At 46.5% G+C, this 16529-nt stretch overlaps 1 protein-coding gene across 3 annotated transcripts in view; it reads right to left on the bottom strand.

The window, feature by feature from the left end:
• QSER1 (glutamine and serine rich 1) overlaps positions 1 to 16529 on the bottom strand; it is a 1726564-nt gene that overhangs the window by 381267 nt on the left and 1328768 nt on the right. For all 3 annotated transcript variants that reach the window (XM_069623572.1, XM_069623573.1, XM_069623574.1), the window contains one exon: positions 12479 to 12576. In XM_069623572.1, coding sequence (XP_069479673.1) covers positions 12479 to 12576 — 98 coding nt within the window. The remainder of the gene's footprint in view (positions 1 to 12478; positions 12577 to 16529) is intronic.

The following is a 16529-nucleotide window of genomic DNA, read 5'->3' as shown; positions in this document are numbered from 1 at the left end:
CTGGTTAGCTATTGATGGATGGATTTTAAGTGAAACTACTGTTGAATATATATATATTGCTACTTTCATTTATTAGTTTGTTGTGAAAGGGGTAATAAAAAACAGTATTTGTATACATCCTGTCTAACCTGAATTAGTATGTGTTATTCTGTGTGGAATCATTGGGGCCCTAGACCACTCTCACTACCTCCTGATACTAAGCCTTGATTGCTCTTTCATGCACCTTGATTGGGTTTTGGCAAAACTCTCAGAGCTCCTGTTCAACATACCTAGGGTGGCCTCCTAAAATCTTTCCCCCAGGGTTGATTTTAGAAATCCATCTCAACAATATGGCCCCCACACAATGTAGAAAAGGGAGACCAAGTGCCTTTTCTCCTTTGTTAGTGGCCGTGGTGGGAGGTTGGAACAGACAACAAATGCGGATAAGGGTGTTTGAAGGAAGGGTGAAGGACTGCATCCATAGGTGGCAGAGAATGGGCATGGGGGCCAAAGGTGTGGGTTCCGGGCAAACTAATCTTTTTCCTGTTTCTTTTCTTGTTGTTTATTGTCCACCTGGCCGACCTACTGATTTTCTTGAAGATCTTGATCTCCTTTTATCTCATCTCCTCCCGTCTTCTTCCTCTTTTGATCTTTTAAGGAATTTGAATTTTCCCGCCACTACTTCTTCATTCCCTCTTCAGCTTTCTCTTGCTGATTTTTATTCCTATTTCTTTCCATTGCCTACACATCAGTCTGGCTCTTGCTTTGACTTAATATTTTCTTTTTTTTTTTCTCCTCTTTCTTCTGTCTCTTCTCCCTTTTATGCTACTGATCATTTGCTTCTTTTTCTCTTTCTCTCTCTGTCTCTTCTGTCCCCGGTCCGACTACTTTGCTTTGCGTGTGAGGGGTATGGAGTTTTGTGTCGGGACAAGTTGGTCCCCTGCGCAACAAGTTGTTGGTGGTCAGTGTTAGGCCTGCAGCCTAGCACTTGGTTTTGTCAGGGAGCCAAACTCCAAGGTTCCCAGGAGGTTTGAAATTCTTGGTGGGTTGACAAAACCTTGTTGGTTAGCGACCAATACCCTATCCAGGGTCTTTCCACCACTTGCTCGAACCCGAGCCCCACTACAACTCGCTTGCCTTGAGAAAGACTTTGGTTGAAACGCGCGTCAGCTGTGTTTTTTGTTTCAGTATCCAGGCACAGTGTGCCACAAGTGTTCTGTTACACCTAAACCAATAAATACCAAATACACAACCATAACTCAGGACTGAAGCGTGAATACCTAATAACAGTACTGGAGCACCGAATCCTTGCCAGCGCCGCTAACCAACAAGGTTTTGTCAACCCACCAAGTACTTTGCTTTGCGTTGTAATCTTTCTTCCTTTGATTCCTCTTTCTTTATTAAATTCTTGTTTACCTCCCATTTTGCATTTTTCCCCTGACTCAGCTGTTCCTACTGTACTTTGGCTCTACTTTCCCTCTACATTCCTTCTTTCCTACTCAAAACATTTCTCAGCCTTGGCTCACTCCTAGTTTGATTTGCCTTTGCTGCAATCTGCATAAAGCTGAGCGGCTTTGGAAAAATTCTCCCTCTCCCTCCCACCTTGCTACGCTTTGAATGTTGCATTCTTCTTTTGACTTTGCCTTACTCACTGCTAAGAAATCTTATTTTTCCGAACTTACAATGTCTCTATATCGTCACCCTCGTCGTCTATCAGCTTCTACACAATATTCTTTCTCCAAAAGCTCCCAATCCTTCTGCCTTTTGGTTTCTTTCGTTTTCTGACTTGGCAAACTACTTTACCTCTAAAGTAGCTCATCTTTGTTTTGCTTTCACTTCCTCTACTTCTCCTTCTCCCCCTCTTTTCCCCTTACCCTACTCTTTTTCATTGTTTTCTCGCCTTAGGGACCTCGATAATTCTGCTCTTAATTTGTGCTCATCCAATAGCTTCTCCTTCAGACTCTCTTCCTGCTTCTCTGATCCCCCAAGTATATCCCCTTCTTCTCCCCTATTTTTCTTCTCTTATTAATTCTTCTCCTTCACAATCTTGTTTTCCTGCAGCTTTTAATCACGTGCTTATTCTTCCTATTCTTAAAAAACCTTCTCTTGATCCGTCTTCCCCAGATAACCTCTGTCCTATTTCCCTTCTACCTTTTCTCTCGAAATTTCTTGAACCGGCCGCCTATACCCAGGAATCCCGTTACCTGGCTCTTCATTCTCTTCTCTCCCCCCCCCCTTGCAGTCTGGTTCCCGCCCGTCTCATTCTACTGAAACTGCACTTCTTCATGTCTGTAATTCCTTACTCACAGCCTGTCACTCTAAGCTGTCTTCTATTCTCATTCTTCTCGACTTAGATGCAGCGTTTGACACTGTGGACCTATCTCTTCTTATTTCTTCTCTTTCCACTTTCGGTATTTCCGGGTCTGCTCTCAATTGGTTCTGCTCCTATCTTTCGGAACTAATTCTGTTTCTTGGATGAGACACTCTTCTTCCTCGCTCCCTCTTCTTTACAGTGTTCCCCAAGGCTCTGTACTTGGCCCTCTTCTTTTTTAATGCTGCTCTTTCTACTCTTCCTTTGATCTTTCCTTTCAGCTTTATGCTGATGACACCCAGATCTTTCTTTCCTTTTCTTCCTTAGATTCCGTTTTGCATTCTACAGTTTCAAACTGTCTTTTAGGTGTCCAGAACAGGATATATTTTCACTGTCTTCATCTTAATCACTCAAAAAAGAAGGTCCTGTTTTCTCTTCAACTCTCCAGCCACCCTTCTATCTTTTTTCATCCAACTTCTCTTTCCTTCTCTCTCTCAGCATGCAGTTTGGGCGTCATCTTTGACCCTTCTCTCTGTCTTTTTCTCTCCGTATTTCTTCTATTACCTGTTCATGCCATTCTGCTTTTTTCAACTTTCGGCTTGCTCACGCTTATCTTTCCTTTCATGCTACTAAACCTATTTTCTCTTGTTTTTTCTCTTATCGACTACGTTCATCTTTATTGCTTGGTTTCCCTGCCTGTCATCTCATCCCTCTTCGTTCTATTTATAACTCTTCTATTTGCCTTGTTTTTTCTTTACCCCGTCGGGCCTCTATCACATCTTCCCCACTTTCAATTTCATTAGTTCCTTTTGAATCTCGTCTTTTTTATTCCTTTCTTTCAATTGTTTTCAAATGCACTCATGACTTGGCCCCTAATTACCTTTCCTCTTTACTCTTGTTCTATGTCCTGTCACACTCTTTGAGATCTCAAAATCTATTTCTCCTAACTGTTCCTAAGCCCCCTTGTGCCTTGTCTAATTTTTGTTCCTTTTCTCTTTTTGCCCCCAAACACTAACACTCTTCCTCTTCACTTTGCTCCTCTTCTCATATTTTCAAGACTAATCTTAAACTCTAGCTCCTTTCTTCATTACCTTCTCAAAACTCTCCGATTTTCCTCTGCTGATGTAATTCTTCTCATGTGTACCGACATGATTGTAATGCTTATTTCTTTATTCTTTTATTGTTCAGCGCCTTTGGCGAAAGGTGGTCTATACATTTAATAAAATACAAATACAGTAGAGCAAGTAAGGCCAAAAAATGGCAGAGTGAGGAAAGGCACTGGAACCCATTGGGGAATGTAGGCTTATACCTGCTAATCCTGCCCATGTTCCAAACAATGGGATGGCATGGTGCCTCTTCCGAGGTAGCTAATAAAGGTTCAGTTCATGTGCATAATGTTGCCAAAATACCTGGAGCTCTTGAGAATCCTTTTTAAATCTCCATGATGAAGAATTTGATGACAACAATGACATAAATATAGCTATAGAAATTAATGCCCTGATGAAAATAAATGTCTGGTAATTAAATTAAGGGATTCATAAAGGTCAACTGCATTGACCCGGTTCCCATCAGTGTAATAGGGCATATGTATAATTCGTTTGCTTGCAATAATAAAGGCTCTGCAAGAAAGGCAAAAGTGGAGACTGTGGGGAATTAAAACCCTATTTTTGTTTTGCATTCAGCTTCAGCAATGGACAATGAGCATAAAAGGTGGCAGTAACCAGGAAGCAATACTATGAGACCACGGCTGCCTGGGCTGCTGGCACTATGGAAGATGCTGACTTTGCTGAATGAGCCTTGGTACAGGTTAGTGATGAAGAGAGACTAAGGCAGGCCTTGCATTTGTAGGTGGAAAATCACAGGCTGCCATCCACCGGAGATAACAGCAGGTAGCCCTAAAGGTTACCTCTCTGAAACAAGACACTTTCAGAAAGAACTGTCATGTGACTGATGAAAGTGGCAGGTGCAAGACAAACTGAAAATGGCCAAGCAGGAGTTTGCTCCCTGAAGCAAGAGAATGCATTGTCTCAAGAGATGTATCTATTCTCCAAGCCAAGTTAAATAATTCTGATAACTGGCCAATAGTCAGCACTAAAAAGTACATAAAAGATACTAGCTTATTCATTGGGTGGGGTTGTTGCTGCTATCAGTGAGGAAGAGACATGCTGCAGATGATGGTTTTGTATTGCAATATAATAAATTGACTCTGTGTCTCGCTATACTTTTAAATCATTTCTCTGGACTCTGTTGTCTTCCATACGTGTATGTGATTTACTTTCAACTCATATGTTATCGTTTTTATATTATTTATATATTTATTTCCTTCCCAAGCCCGCACCTCGGGAAGGTACCCTAACAGCAACACACTGCCTAGTGCCACATCTCCACCCAACAACCCTTACCTAAACTCCCCTGCCTTATGGCTAGAACACTTTGCTATGAAACCTATACCCAATCAACCTTGCGCTTTGCACCTTAGGGACACCAGACTGGTTCCAGATTCTCCCATGTAGTCACCACTCACAGAAGCCCTGTACCTCTGCAAAATCTTCACTACCTAGCCCGAGACACCCTGGGCCCATCACCGCCTCTCCCTTGTCCAACTCCTGACCACCCATCCCACACCCCCAAAGATACGTTGATTAGGGGCGCCCTGGCTAACAATAGGTCCCTTCCTGCCCATGCCCTGGACATTGCAGACTTCATCACTACTCAAGATGTTGACTTCCTCGCCATATCAGAGACATGGTTACATGCAGCCTCTGGACCACTACTATCCCTCGCCATACCCACTGGATATTCCATCACTAGATGCAACGGCAACCCCAATCAATTGAAAGGTGGCGGAGTCACCTTTATCTACAAAAGTTCACTTGGCCTTAGAGCGATTCCCAATCAACAGATTCCTTCAGCTGAGCTACTCTCAGTCAAACTCCCCATTTCACCCAACCAAATTGCCACCCTACACTTCATCTACAGACCGCCTGGTCTGGTCTCGGACCATCCCATCGAAAGAACGTTACCAAGTAAGAAAGTAACTTGTTCTTCGAGGGGATTGGGTCCTCTGACGTATTCCATATCTATGACAGACTCCCAAAGCAGTACCAAGCAAGGAAGTGGGAAAAGAATTTATAACACAAATTTAGCATGCCCAATCAAATTGCGGAATAAAGGACTGCCTTGCCAAAGGCCAGATCCTGCCCTCGGATGGAATCGAGGAAGTAGTGACATACAAAAGTATGTACTGAAGCCCAGGTGGCTGCATCACAGATGTGACGAATAGGAACAGCCCTCTGCAGGGCAGTAGACGCAGCCCCTCCCCTGGTAGAATGGGCCCACAAGCCAGCCGGAGGGTCCTTACCCGCCAAGTGGTAACACTCGCAGATAGCTAAAATAATCCAACGAGACAAAGTCTGTTTCGTCACAGTTTGTCCCAAACGCTTTCCAGCGTAACCAATGAAAAGTTGATCGTCCACTCTGACCCGGGACATGGGCGAAATATAAAAGCTCAACACTCTCCTAGGATCAAGCCTATGGAGCCTCTCCTCTTCCTTACCAGGATGTGGAGGAGGATAGAATGCCGGAAGAACAACCTTCTGGCTCAAATGAAATTCCGAAACCACCTTCGGAAGAAAGGAAGGACAAACTCTAAGGACAACCCTGTCCTTATGAAACACAGTGAAGGGTGGCTTAACTGAAAGTGCCTGTAACTCACTCACTCTGCGAGTGGAAGTAACCGCAACCAAAAACACAGGTTTCAGAGCTAACAGTCTCAAAGGGCAAGAATGCAAAGGCTCAAACGGAGCACCCATAAGAAACTTAAGAACAAGATTCAAATCCCAACCAGGCACCAGAAAAGGTGACGGAGGGAACACATTAGTGAGCCCTTTCAAAAACTGAGAAATTAAAGGAATCTTAAAATAGGAACATTCTTCAGACGAGCGCTTAAATATGGACAGCGCCGCCAGGTAACCTTTAATGGTCCCCACTTGCAAGCCCCTGTGGGCCAAGGAAAGCAAAAAAGACAGAACCATGGGAATGTCACACTCAAAAGGATCCACATTCTTAACTCTGCACCAGTCGCAGAACTTTCTCCAACGGCAACGGTACAGAGACTTTGTTGCCGGCCGCCTGGCCGTGAGCAACACCTCCATCAGGTCCTCAGGGAGGTCCAAATCCTTATACCTCAACCTTTCAGAAGCCAAGCGTGAAGGTTGAGGGATCTGACCTCTGGATAGAGAACCTGACCCCCCTCCCGTGAGAGCAGATCGTCTCGGTAGGGAAGACGACGTGGAGGGCAGATGGACAAGTCGAGAAGATCCGGATACCACGTCCTCCGGGCCCACGCCGGAGCAATGAGGATCCTCCGGGAACCGAACCTCCGTAACCTCCGCAGTACTTGCGGGATGACGGGGACTGGAGGAAACGCGTACAGCAGTGGGAATGACCACCACCACGAACGCGTCTCCTAAGGCTCCTTTTGGAGGAAATTCCCGCGAGCATACCCTTTCACACTTCCGGTTGACACTGGAGGCGAAGAGATCCACTTGAGGGATCCCACAAAGGGCGAAGATCTCCAGGAGAATCTCCTGAGCCAGCTCCCACTTGTGAGAGATCGCGCTCTGCCTGCTCAGAGCGTCCGCAGTCTCGTTGTCGTCTCCGGCCAGATGAACAGCCGAGATCGAAACTTCCCGCTGGATGGCCCAGAACTCGAGCTGCATCACCTCCCTGCACAGATGAAGTGACCCTGCCCCCTCCTCCCCCACTTTTGTTGAGGTAGTGCATGGCCACCGTGTTGTCAGTTAGAATCAGGACACTCTTTCCTCACACAGTCGGCAGAAAGGCCTTCAGGGCTAGCCCGACGGCCCTCAGCTCCAACAGATTGATATGGAGTCTGGACTCCGACGGAGACCAACGACCGCTGACTGTCATCTCGTTGGCATGAGCTCCGCATCCCTTGAGGAATGCGTCCATCATAATCGTCACTTCCGGCCAGGGTAGCCAAAATGGGGCCCCCTTCATCAGATTGCCTTCAACGGCCCACCACAGAAGGTCCTGGGCGACCGAGGGCGGCACCTGAACAGGGTCTGACAACCTGCTGGAGGACTGAGACCACTGGAGCTTGAGTGCCCATTGCAAAGATCTCATCCGCAACCTGGCCTCTGGCACCAGAAGAAAGCAGGATGCCATGAGGCCGAGCAGTCTCAAGAACTCGGACGCTGGGAGAGTCTGGGCAAGTTGAAACCTGTGCACCATCTGCTGAATGTGAAGAGCCCTCACCTGGGGAGGAAAACACTGCCCCAGGGATGTGTCGAGCACTGCTCCGATGTACTGGAGCCACTGTGTTGGCCTCAAATGGGACTTCTTTAAATTGAGGGAGAAGCCCAGCTTGTGAAGGGAGTGGCAGGTGACAGACAGATGATCCAGGACTTGCTCGGGAGAGCTCCCCCTGATCAACCAATCATCCAGGTAGGGGTAGACGTGAATCCCCCCTTTCCTGAGATGCGCTGCCACCACCACCATGAGCTTGGTGAAAACCCTCGGGCGGAGGTCAATCCGAACGGCAGGACCCCAAACTGAAAGTGCGAGTCGCCAACCGCAAACCTCAGGTACTTCTTGTGCTTGGGATGGATCGGCACATGGAAGTAAGCGTCCTTGAGGTCGAGAGACACCAACCAGTCCTGAAGTTGAAGAGCTAGGAGGACTTGAGAGAGAGTAACCATCTTGAACTTCTCCTTCCTGAGGAGTTTGTTCAAACCGTGCAAGTCCATGATGGGTCTTAATCCCCAGTCTTTCTTCGAAATCAAAAAATAAGGAGAATAACATCCCTTGTTCCTCTCCGCTACAGGCACCAGTTCTATGGCGCCTTTCTCCAGCAGGGCTTGAATTTCCTGCGCAAGGAGCGGATCCGGACTCTTCAAAGAGAGGTTCCCATGTGGCTTTGTCATGAGGCCTCTGCCGAAAGGGAAGACAGTAGCCGTGGGTTATGATCTCCAGTACCCACACATCTGAAGTAATGGCTCTCCACTCTACAAGATGATGCGCCAGCCTTCCCCCAACCGGCAAACCATGGGACCTGGCCTCATGACTGAATGGTAGCGGCGTTGCCCGAGGGCAAAGAGGCAACTGCCCGAGTGGCCTTGGCACCTCGAGTACCCTGTTTTCCACCTCTGGCGCTCTTACGGTGGCCTCTGACTGCTAGCTCCTCTTGCTTTACTGAAGGACGAGTAATAGCGAAAGGAACCTCCCCTCCATTGTTGTCCCCTAGGATGAAAAGGTGGAGGTTGTCGAACTGCAGCGCCCAACGACTTCGCTGCAGCTTTGGAGGTCTGCAACCTCTCAAGGCTCTCGTCAGCCTTGCTGCCAAAAAGATGTTCACCGTCAAAGGGCATGTTGAGGAGCCGGGACTGCACATCAGGAGCGAACCCAGACTTCTGCAACCACGCAAACCTGCGTATTACGGTGCTCGCCGCCATGGACCGGCTCACACAATCTGCCATGTCCAAACCCGACTGAACGGCCTCACACATGGCATCCTTGCCATCCTGAACCATAGCAAGGAAACCATCCCGTTTGTCCCCTTTGCGAATATGTTAAGATGCTAATGCAACACAGTTCCACAGAGTGTGTGTGAAACGAGACAAGGCACATATGGAGTTGGCCGCCTGAAGCGCCATACCCCTGAAGAAAACACTTTCTTCGCCCAGCCGTCAAAACGTTTGTCGTCCCTATCCAGAGGGATGGTAGGATACGACACCTGCTTTGCCGGGGCCGTAGCCGCCTGCACCACCAAACTCTCTGGAGTGGGGTGCCTGGACAAGTAGCAGGGGTCGCTACTGGCTGGACGGTATTTTTGCGACAACGATTTGCCCACTGCCAGGAGACTCTCCGGAGCAGTCCAAGCCGCCGCCGCCACCCTTCTCTGCAGAGCCATATGAAACGGCAATACCGGGTCAGTGGGGGGACCAAGATCAAGGATGTCCGTGAGATCATCCTGAACAAACTCCCCTGGCCAACCCAAGTCGTCGGTGACCCGAGACATAAGGCGCCGGTATGAAGAATCGGCATGAGTGCCAGGCTCCGGACTACAAAACTCCACCTCCGGAGAGGTGTCCAGTCCACTGGCATCATGCAGTGACTGCCTCAGGTCATCAAACTGGCTATGGCCCGAGATAAGCTCACCTGGAACCGTAACCGGAACCAAGCCTTCATCAGAGCCTTCATCACCATCTGAAATGTACTCCAGACGGTGAGAGGAAGACACCTGGGGACCAAAGCTATGCCTGATCTTAGCCAGAGCCTTTCTAGGGGCTAACCCCGTGCCACGTGGCCCCTCCGACACCATTGCCTCGAAAGGCGTCGAACGAGTCGGCGCCAAGAGAATCGGCGTCGAGCGAATCGACATCAGCTGCAGCGCTGCCAGCATCGACGGCGTCGACACAGGCCTCGAAGCTGGAGCTCCAAGCGTGTCTCTCGACGACCTAGGCGCCGACAGCGTCGACGATCCTCTCGGAGGCAGAGCCTCGAGAGAAATCGTCGACGACCTTGGCGCCACAGGCGTCGACGTCTTCCTCAAAGACGGCACAGGATCACGTGGTCTCGAGTGCATCGAGGACCGGGACCTGGAACGGGCATGGCGAGAACGGCTACCCTTGTCCGAGCGGGACCTTTCCCGTGAGCCGTGCCGACCACCCGAGCCCGAAGGCGTACGAGCGGTGTCTCTCGACCGGTGCCGACCGACCCCACTCAGAGGCGTGGACGGACCGGTGCCCTGCGATTCAAGAATCGCTAACATCTGCTTCCCGAAGGAAGCCCATTCCTCCGGTGTCGCTTGCATGGTGGGATAAGCGACCCGCCGATGGGCGGAGTCCTCGGAAGAGGACGAGGAAGGTGACCGATGCCGGCGCTTCCGGGAATGCCTTGAAGAGGCGGAGGAGTGGCGAGACCGACTCCTGGAAAGAGACCCACTGGACTTCCGACGATGACGCGGAGAGTCGCCTCTCGAGTCATCCGTCGAAAGCCCCGTAGACCTCGACTTCCGGGGCTTAGACACCCGACCTACCGACAGCTTCTTCTTGCGCTCCCGCAAGGCCTTGGCCGTGAGCGACTGGCAGTCGACACAGTTGTCCGTATCGTGGGCCTCCCCGAGGCACCAGAGGCAGGCGGCGTGCGAGTCCGTGACCGACATCTTAGACCCACAGTCCCCGTATTTCTTGAAGCCCGGACGCAGGGTTGAAGACGAAGTAGACATCGCCACGAACAGGTCTTCACAAAAACCAAACAGGTTCAACGAACCGAGAAGAATACAGCAAATTCCAAAGAGTCGAGGCGTACCGAGATTCACGAAGCAATCACGTTCGCGTAAAAAACGGAACTGAGGCTACGGGCGTCGTGCGTCCTACTTATCACATCGGGTGACGTCAGCCGTCCGAGGAGGTCGTCCTCGGGGACGGCGCATCGACGTCATCAACGCAGGACGCAGACGCCGAAGATTTTCCAAAGCAGCACAGCTGTGGACATTACCTGTCATAGATATGGAATACGTCGGAGGACTCAATCCCCTCAAACACTTATTATGTCTAAGATTGACTACTGTAACGCCTTCTATCTAGGGACGAGCCAACGCAATTTAAATAAACTTCAAGTCACACAGAACAATGCCATTGGGGCTGTCTTAAATATTCCTAGAAATCTGCACATATCTGATCCTAGACGTAATTTACACTGGCTCTCGGTAGCGCAGAGAATCTTCCTGAAAACGCTTGCCCTCACCCACAAGTGTTTGGCTAACCAGGCCCCTACCTACCTGGTCAATCGACTCACACCCCACACTGCTATCTGACCTCTGAGAGCGGCCCAAACACATAGCCTCTCCCTTTCCAGGTTTAAGCTTCAGAAAGCTGGTGGGGTGAGAATCCCTGTCCTAGCCACCCAACTCTCTTAGAGCAGAGCCCTCCTTTCAATCCTTCAAGAGTAAAACCAAACTGTGGCCCTCTGCTCAAGACATTTGAGCTACCTTAGACTCTGCATCTTGATGTTGCCCTTGCCTGGCATGCACTGTGATTGCATTATTACTGTATTTTACTTGTATGTAATTCTGTAACCTTAACTGTATTTAGACCACACACTTATTTATTGCATCTTTGCGTCATATATCATGCCTGCAAAATCCAATAGTGTGTACTTTCCTGTTCACTGCCTGTACATTTTTTGTCATGTAATTTAACATATGCTCCCAGATGCGTTTGGGCCAGGCGCGCTATACAAATAAACAAAATACAAATATTAAAGAAAATAAATCATAGGGGGTAAAAAGCTGTTTTTAGTGATCCCAGGGTCATGCGATACTATGTCATTTGGTGAATTAGTTATTAATACTGGATTTTCAAGCTGATATCTGCTGATGGCTGCATTGTCATTCATTCATTCATTTCGGCACAGAAACAGCACACTATTTCCTTTCATTACATATGAACTTTCAGAAATTGTCTGGTATGTACCATAAGGCCAATTTCAAGAATGACCTGATGTTTCCAGGAGAAAAAGAGATGAACCTTAGAATCTGTAATAGCAAGCAATGTTTGGTGGAGGTAAACTGGAACACAATGCAGCAGAGTTAAGATTAAGTGGCTAACCATTTACTGCTCACATTCGCTTAAGCAATTCTGGGGCACTACAGGAAACAGAATATGCACCATATCGTAAATTCACACAAAGGATGACAATTGATATATTTCTTAACGGAATGTTGTAGCTTTGAGATATTGCATATCTAAATGGTGTAGCTTTTGTAGTCAGTGTCGAGTCCACACAGTCATGTTTCGCAGAAAGATGTGCACAGATGTAGGTAGCGGCCGCAAAGTGGTATTACACTTTCTTAAAGCATCTCTAGTCGCTTTGAGAAATCTCAGGCATCAATACCAAAAGGCTTTTGTTAAATGTTATGCAGTGTACTAGACACGATGGGATCGAACCGCCTCTCACATATTTACAATAACAATTATAATTTGTTAAAAAATGATTTTATTTGTGGATATCTAAATAATAAAATTTAAGTGCATTAGCAAGCAAGACAATTGTGCTACTTAATTGTATTTTTAGAGTGTGCACAAAACTAGAAATTAATTGATGTTAACTAGTGCTTAGAAAGATTACAGTCTTATTTTGTAATGTGTACGAAGAGGATACCTTGTGGGATTGCACCAAATTTAATTTATCCAACAGCTTTTTCTGGCTTTCATTCAGCATACCATCAATCTTTCTCATAGAAGGCAAGAGCAGCTCATCTAAAACAGAATAATGAAACAGTTAAGATTAATAAGTCTTCAGTGGTACTTATTTCTTACCATTCTTAAAACTATTGACATTTTTGAACATCCATAAACCCTTTCCTTCAATTCTTAAATTACAGTACATTAATATTTCTAGTAGTCAAATCTATGTATCCAAGTGAAACAATCGTGAACACATTATTTACATGGTGTGCATAATCATACTCTCCCCTGGTTGGTAAATATGTTGTGAACAGGGTGGATGTTAAGACTAGAATGGAGACGACCCTTAGGAAAGGGTGGGGGGTAAGTGGTGGTGGAATAGAAGTTAACACATCAAGGCAATTCCAAAGTGGTTTGGGGAGAGGGGTAGGATACACTGATATGCAGGTGCACCAACCTCACCTTATGAATAGAAGGCTGCTGTGACAGTCTTTCAGACCCAATGCAGTGTGATATACCATCAGGCCCCACATTTTTGTAAAATGTGTCAAATTTTACAAAAATGTATTAATCCCTCATGCAAATACTTGAACTGACTTGCATCCTGACGCATACATTGTGCCAACTCCATTTTCCTCTTGCATAACAAATGTCCCTTTACCACAGAATCATTCACAGCATGTGTGTGATGAGCTCAGTGCCCCTGCCCTATTAATTATTTATCAACTTTACTGGCTGAGAGTTTGCAAGGTACCACGCAAATTTGTAGTGTGTTCTAAATACACATGGCCTTAATCTTTAACACATATATTTATTTGAATTTATTGACAATGAAAAGTGTTTGCCAAGAAGCACTGTACAAAGGACAGTGGTGGCTGAAACAGTCCTATTTAAGGGCTCCTTAAAAAGTCATGCAATAGTAGTTAATAAACAAAACCAACTGGTGGTGGCAGACGCGACAAACAGTAAATGGGGACAGCACAAGACATCTTAAGTCATTGCGGATACACTGCAGATGTGAAATCCAGTAGTGATGGGGGCTAAAGATCATTGTGTGGGGAGGGTGAAGTGATAGCACTCAAAGAGTCTGTGACAAACACCTATAAGAGAGTGTCATGCTTTCAGGTCCGGTTGAACATGAGGCAACTGATACTTTATAGCATGTTGTACCACTCTGCAAAACCCACTCACAGGGTTGAATGCTTCCCTCTCACCACACTGGTACACTCACCTGCATGGCCCGGAGCACGCAACTCTCAGAATAAAACAGACTCCTGTGTCAGCAACTGACAGGGAAAACAAAGATGACGCCAGCCACGGTGGCTTGGCGTCGTCCTCCAACTACAGTGCAGGGGCCTGTGATGAGTGGCTCCTCGCGAGAGCCAGAGACTGCAGCATGCATGCTCACACCACTGGCTGGGATACTTCCAGAAAGTAATAAGCTGAGTCGACCTAAATTAAGCCATCCCACACTGTTCTTGTGATTTTGCTCCTGTTCTTCTAGCTCCAAGTTTTAAGAATCCCCCTTTACTCCAGTTGCTACAGGGACCCTGAGGACAGACTTCACATCCACCTTCATGTTGAAAGTCTGGTTTGTTGGGCAATCAGCCAGCTTGAATCATTTGTTTTAAGGGATGTACTTCCTATTAGGAACCATTGTTAGGCAGAATTGTATGCAGTACCCTCTGGGACCACCACATACAATTAGGACTACGGGTGTAAGCAAAAAACAACCTTTGGCATAAGTCTGTGCTACACAGTTTTGTGGTAGCGAGCTGAGAAGCCAGGCTTATCTCAAGAGGGAATGTGAGCAGTACAATTAAGTATATTGTTACACTGAATGAGAGCTGGTGAAATTGGAATCAATTGGACAGGGACTTCAGCAAATCTAGTGGGACCTTTGGGTGCCTTAGCAACATCCTCAGGCTTGAAAAAGCTTTCATCCACAACTGTTCTGCTGGCCCCAGTCTATCTCATGGCAGGGATGTCCTGGCCATTTACAAGAACACTGTCCATATAATACCCTCTAGAGTTCTCTGGAATGGAGCTATACACATCATATTCTGTTTCTTACACAGACCCATGGACTCCAAGGATACATTGGCTTGAACACCCAAGGGTTCTTCAGCCAATAAGTGAAAGTGGGCACTAGCAATATATACTTCTTCCTCTGGGGAGAAGGCTAAGTAGGCAGTGCTGACCCCTGCAGGTTTACCCTGCCATCTGGGATCTCTTTTCAAGTAGTCTACAGACCCACAGACATAGCATTTAGCAAATGCTCTCTGGAATGGGGGTTTCTGCTGACCTCCCTCTGGTTGGACAACAAAGGATTCACTAGACCTAGCAGGTTTCCCAGTGGATCTACCCTTGTGTGGTTTGGGGGCCTCTCCTGGTTGGTTGGAATTAGAGCTATCTTTATTCTCTCCTTGGTGCTGCTTCTCCTCATCCTTTTTATGAGTTACCCCAGAATCCTTATGAGTGGACCTGTTGGCTAGCAATGAGTCAGCTGCTCTTGCCAACATTTTGGGATCAAGTTCTTTAGAGTCAGCCAAGTGCTGTCTCAGCTTAGGAGAGCAGGCATCAAAAATAGATTCTAACAAAAAGATTTCTCATTCCTTCAAAAGTGTTAACTTTGTAACCCTTTACCCAACCATCTACGTTTTACAAACATTCACACACACATGTAGCCCAAGGGGGTTTTGAGGGTCCTAAACCTCTCTTAAGGTACTGGGAAGGAGTTTTCCCAAATCTAGCTATCAAAGCTAGCTTTACATTTTCATACTCCAATCTTTCAAGTTCCCCCACCTCCATTACAGCACCAGTTGCAACCTGGGGGAGCCTAGACAAAAGCCAAGGAATCAATTGATTCCCTGTGAAACCCTGAATCCGATAGTTATATTCAAAAGCAGCCAACCAATCCAAAATATCAAGACTCACCTCATACATACTCACAGCTTCTTTAGGCATGCAAGGCCTCTTAGGACTGGAAGACCTAGAAGACTCTGGGATAGAACTATTTTCAAGAGAATTTCTTCATTCCAAGAGCATGATGCATTTTTTTTCTCCGAGTCTGATTTCTTGATGTTTACTGTCAGTTTGCATTTGGATTCTTTTAAACTCTAACTCAAGTCTCATCTTTTCAAGAGAGACAAATTCTGGACTCAGTACTGGACCTGGTTGGGTCCCTGTGGTTATAGCTTGAGGACCTAAAGCAAGTAGAGGTGCAGTGGGGCACACATCCTGAAACTTCTCTGACTCTTCTAACTCATCAATAACACTAGAGTTGGACTCGGAATCATTATAATCCTCATCATTATTATCCACATTTGCTGAGGGGGTAGGGAATATATAGCTCTACCTCAGTCTTTGATGATTCAACAATTTATCAATCAATTCATTTTTCTTGCCTTTAACAGAGAGAGACCTGACTTTACACATATCTTTCAGTCGATCTACTGTTAGAATGATCAGGGCTTCCTGTTTGAAGTTATCCATATTTGGCATTATGAAACAATTGCGTTTCTAGTGGTGCTTAGCCTTGTGGAGGTTATTTGAACAAAAGTAAGAGGAGCAGTCTCAATGTAACAACTATACTTTATATTCACCGCTTGCCACCAGTGTTGGGCATAATTGCATGCAGTACCCCCTGGGACCACCACATACAATTAGGACTGCAGGTGTAAGCAAAAACCAACCTTTGGTATAAGTCTGTACTACACAGTTTTGTGGTAGCGAGCTGAACAACCAGCCTTTTTCAAGAGGGAATTTGACAAGTACAAGAGGTTACACAGAGGTGTTACAATCAAAGTGGTTCAAGTAGACACTTATACTCCGGATTTCTTGGTAAAACACTTATTAATTTATTACACAATCATTTAGAAAACATTCACTAGAAGGATGCAACTTAGTATTATACACAAACACACTTCAATAGCGTTTCTGAACAAATTAGGCTCCCCTGAAATGAGAGCAAAATGGCATTTCAGTTACTTTCAATGGGAGCAAAAAGGCACAAGTTAGCAGAA

This window comes from Ambystoma mexicanum, chromosome 11 (assembly GCF_040938575.1).
Source record: "Ambystoma mexicanum isolate Mex_15411 chromosome 11, UKY_AmexF1_1, whole genome shotgun sequence".
Classification (NCBI taxonomy): Eukaryota; Metazoa; Chordata; class Amphibia; order Caudata; family Ambystomatidae; genus Ambystoma; species Ambystoma mexicanum.
Note: the sequence above shows the minus strand (reverse complement) of the source record. Positions and strands in the feature narration are given on the sequence as shown.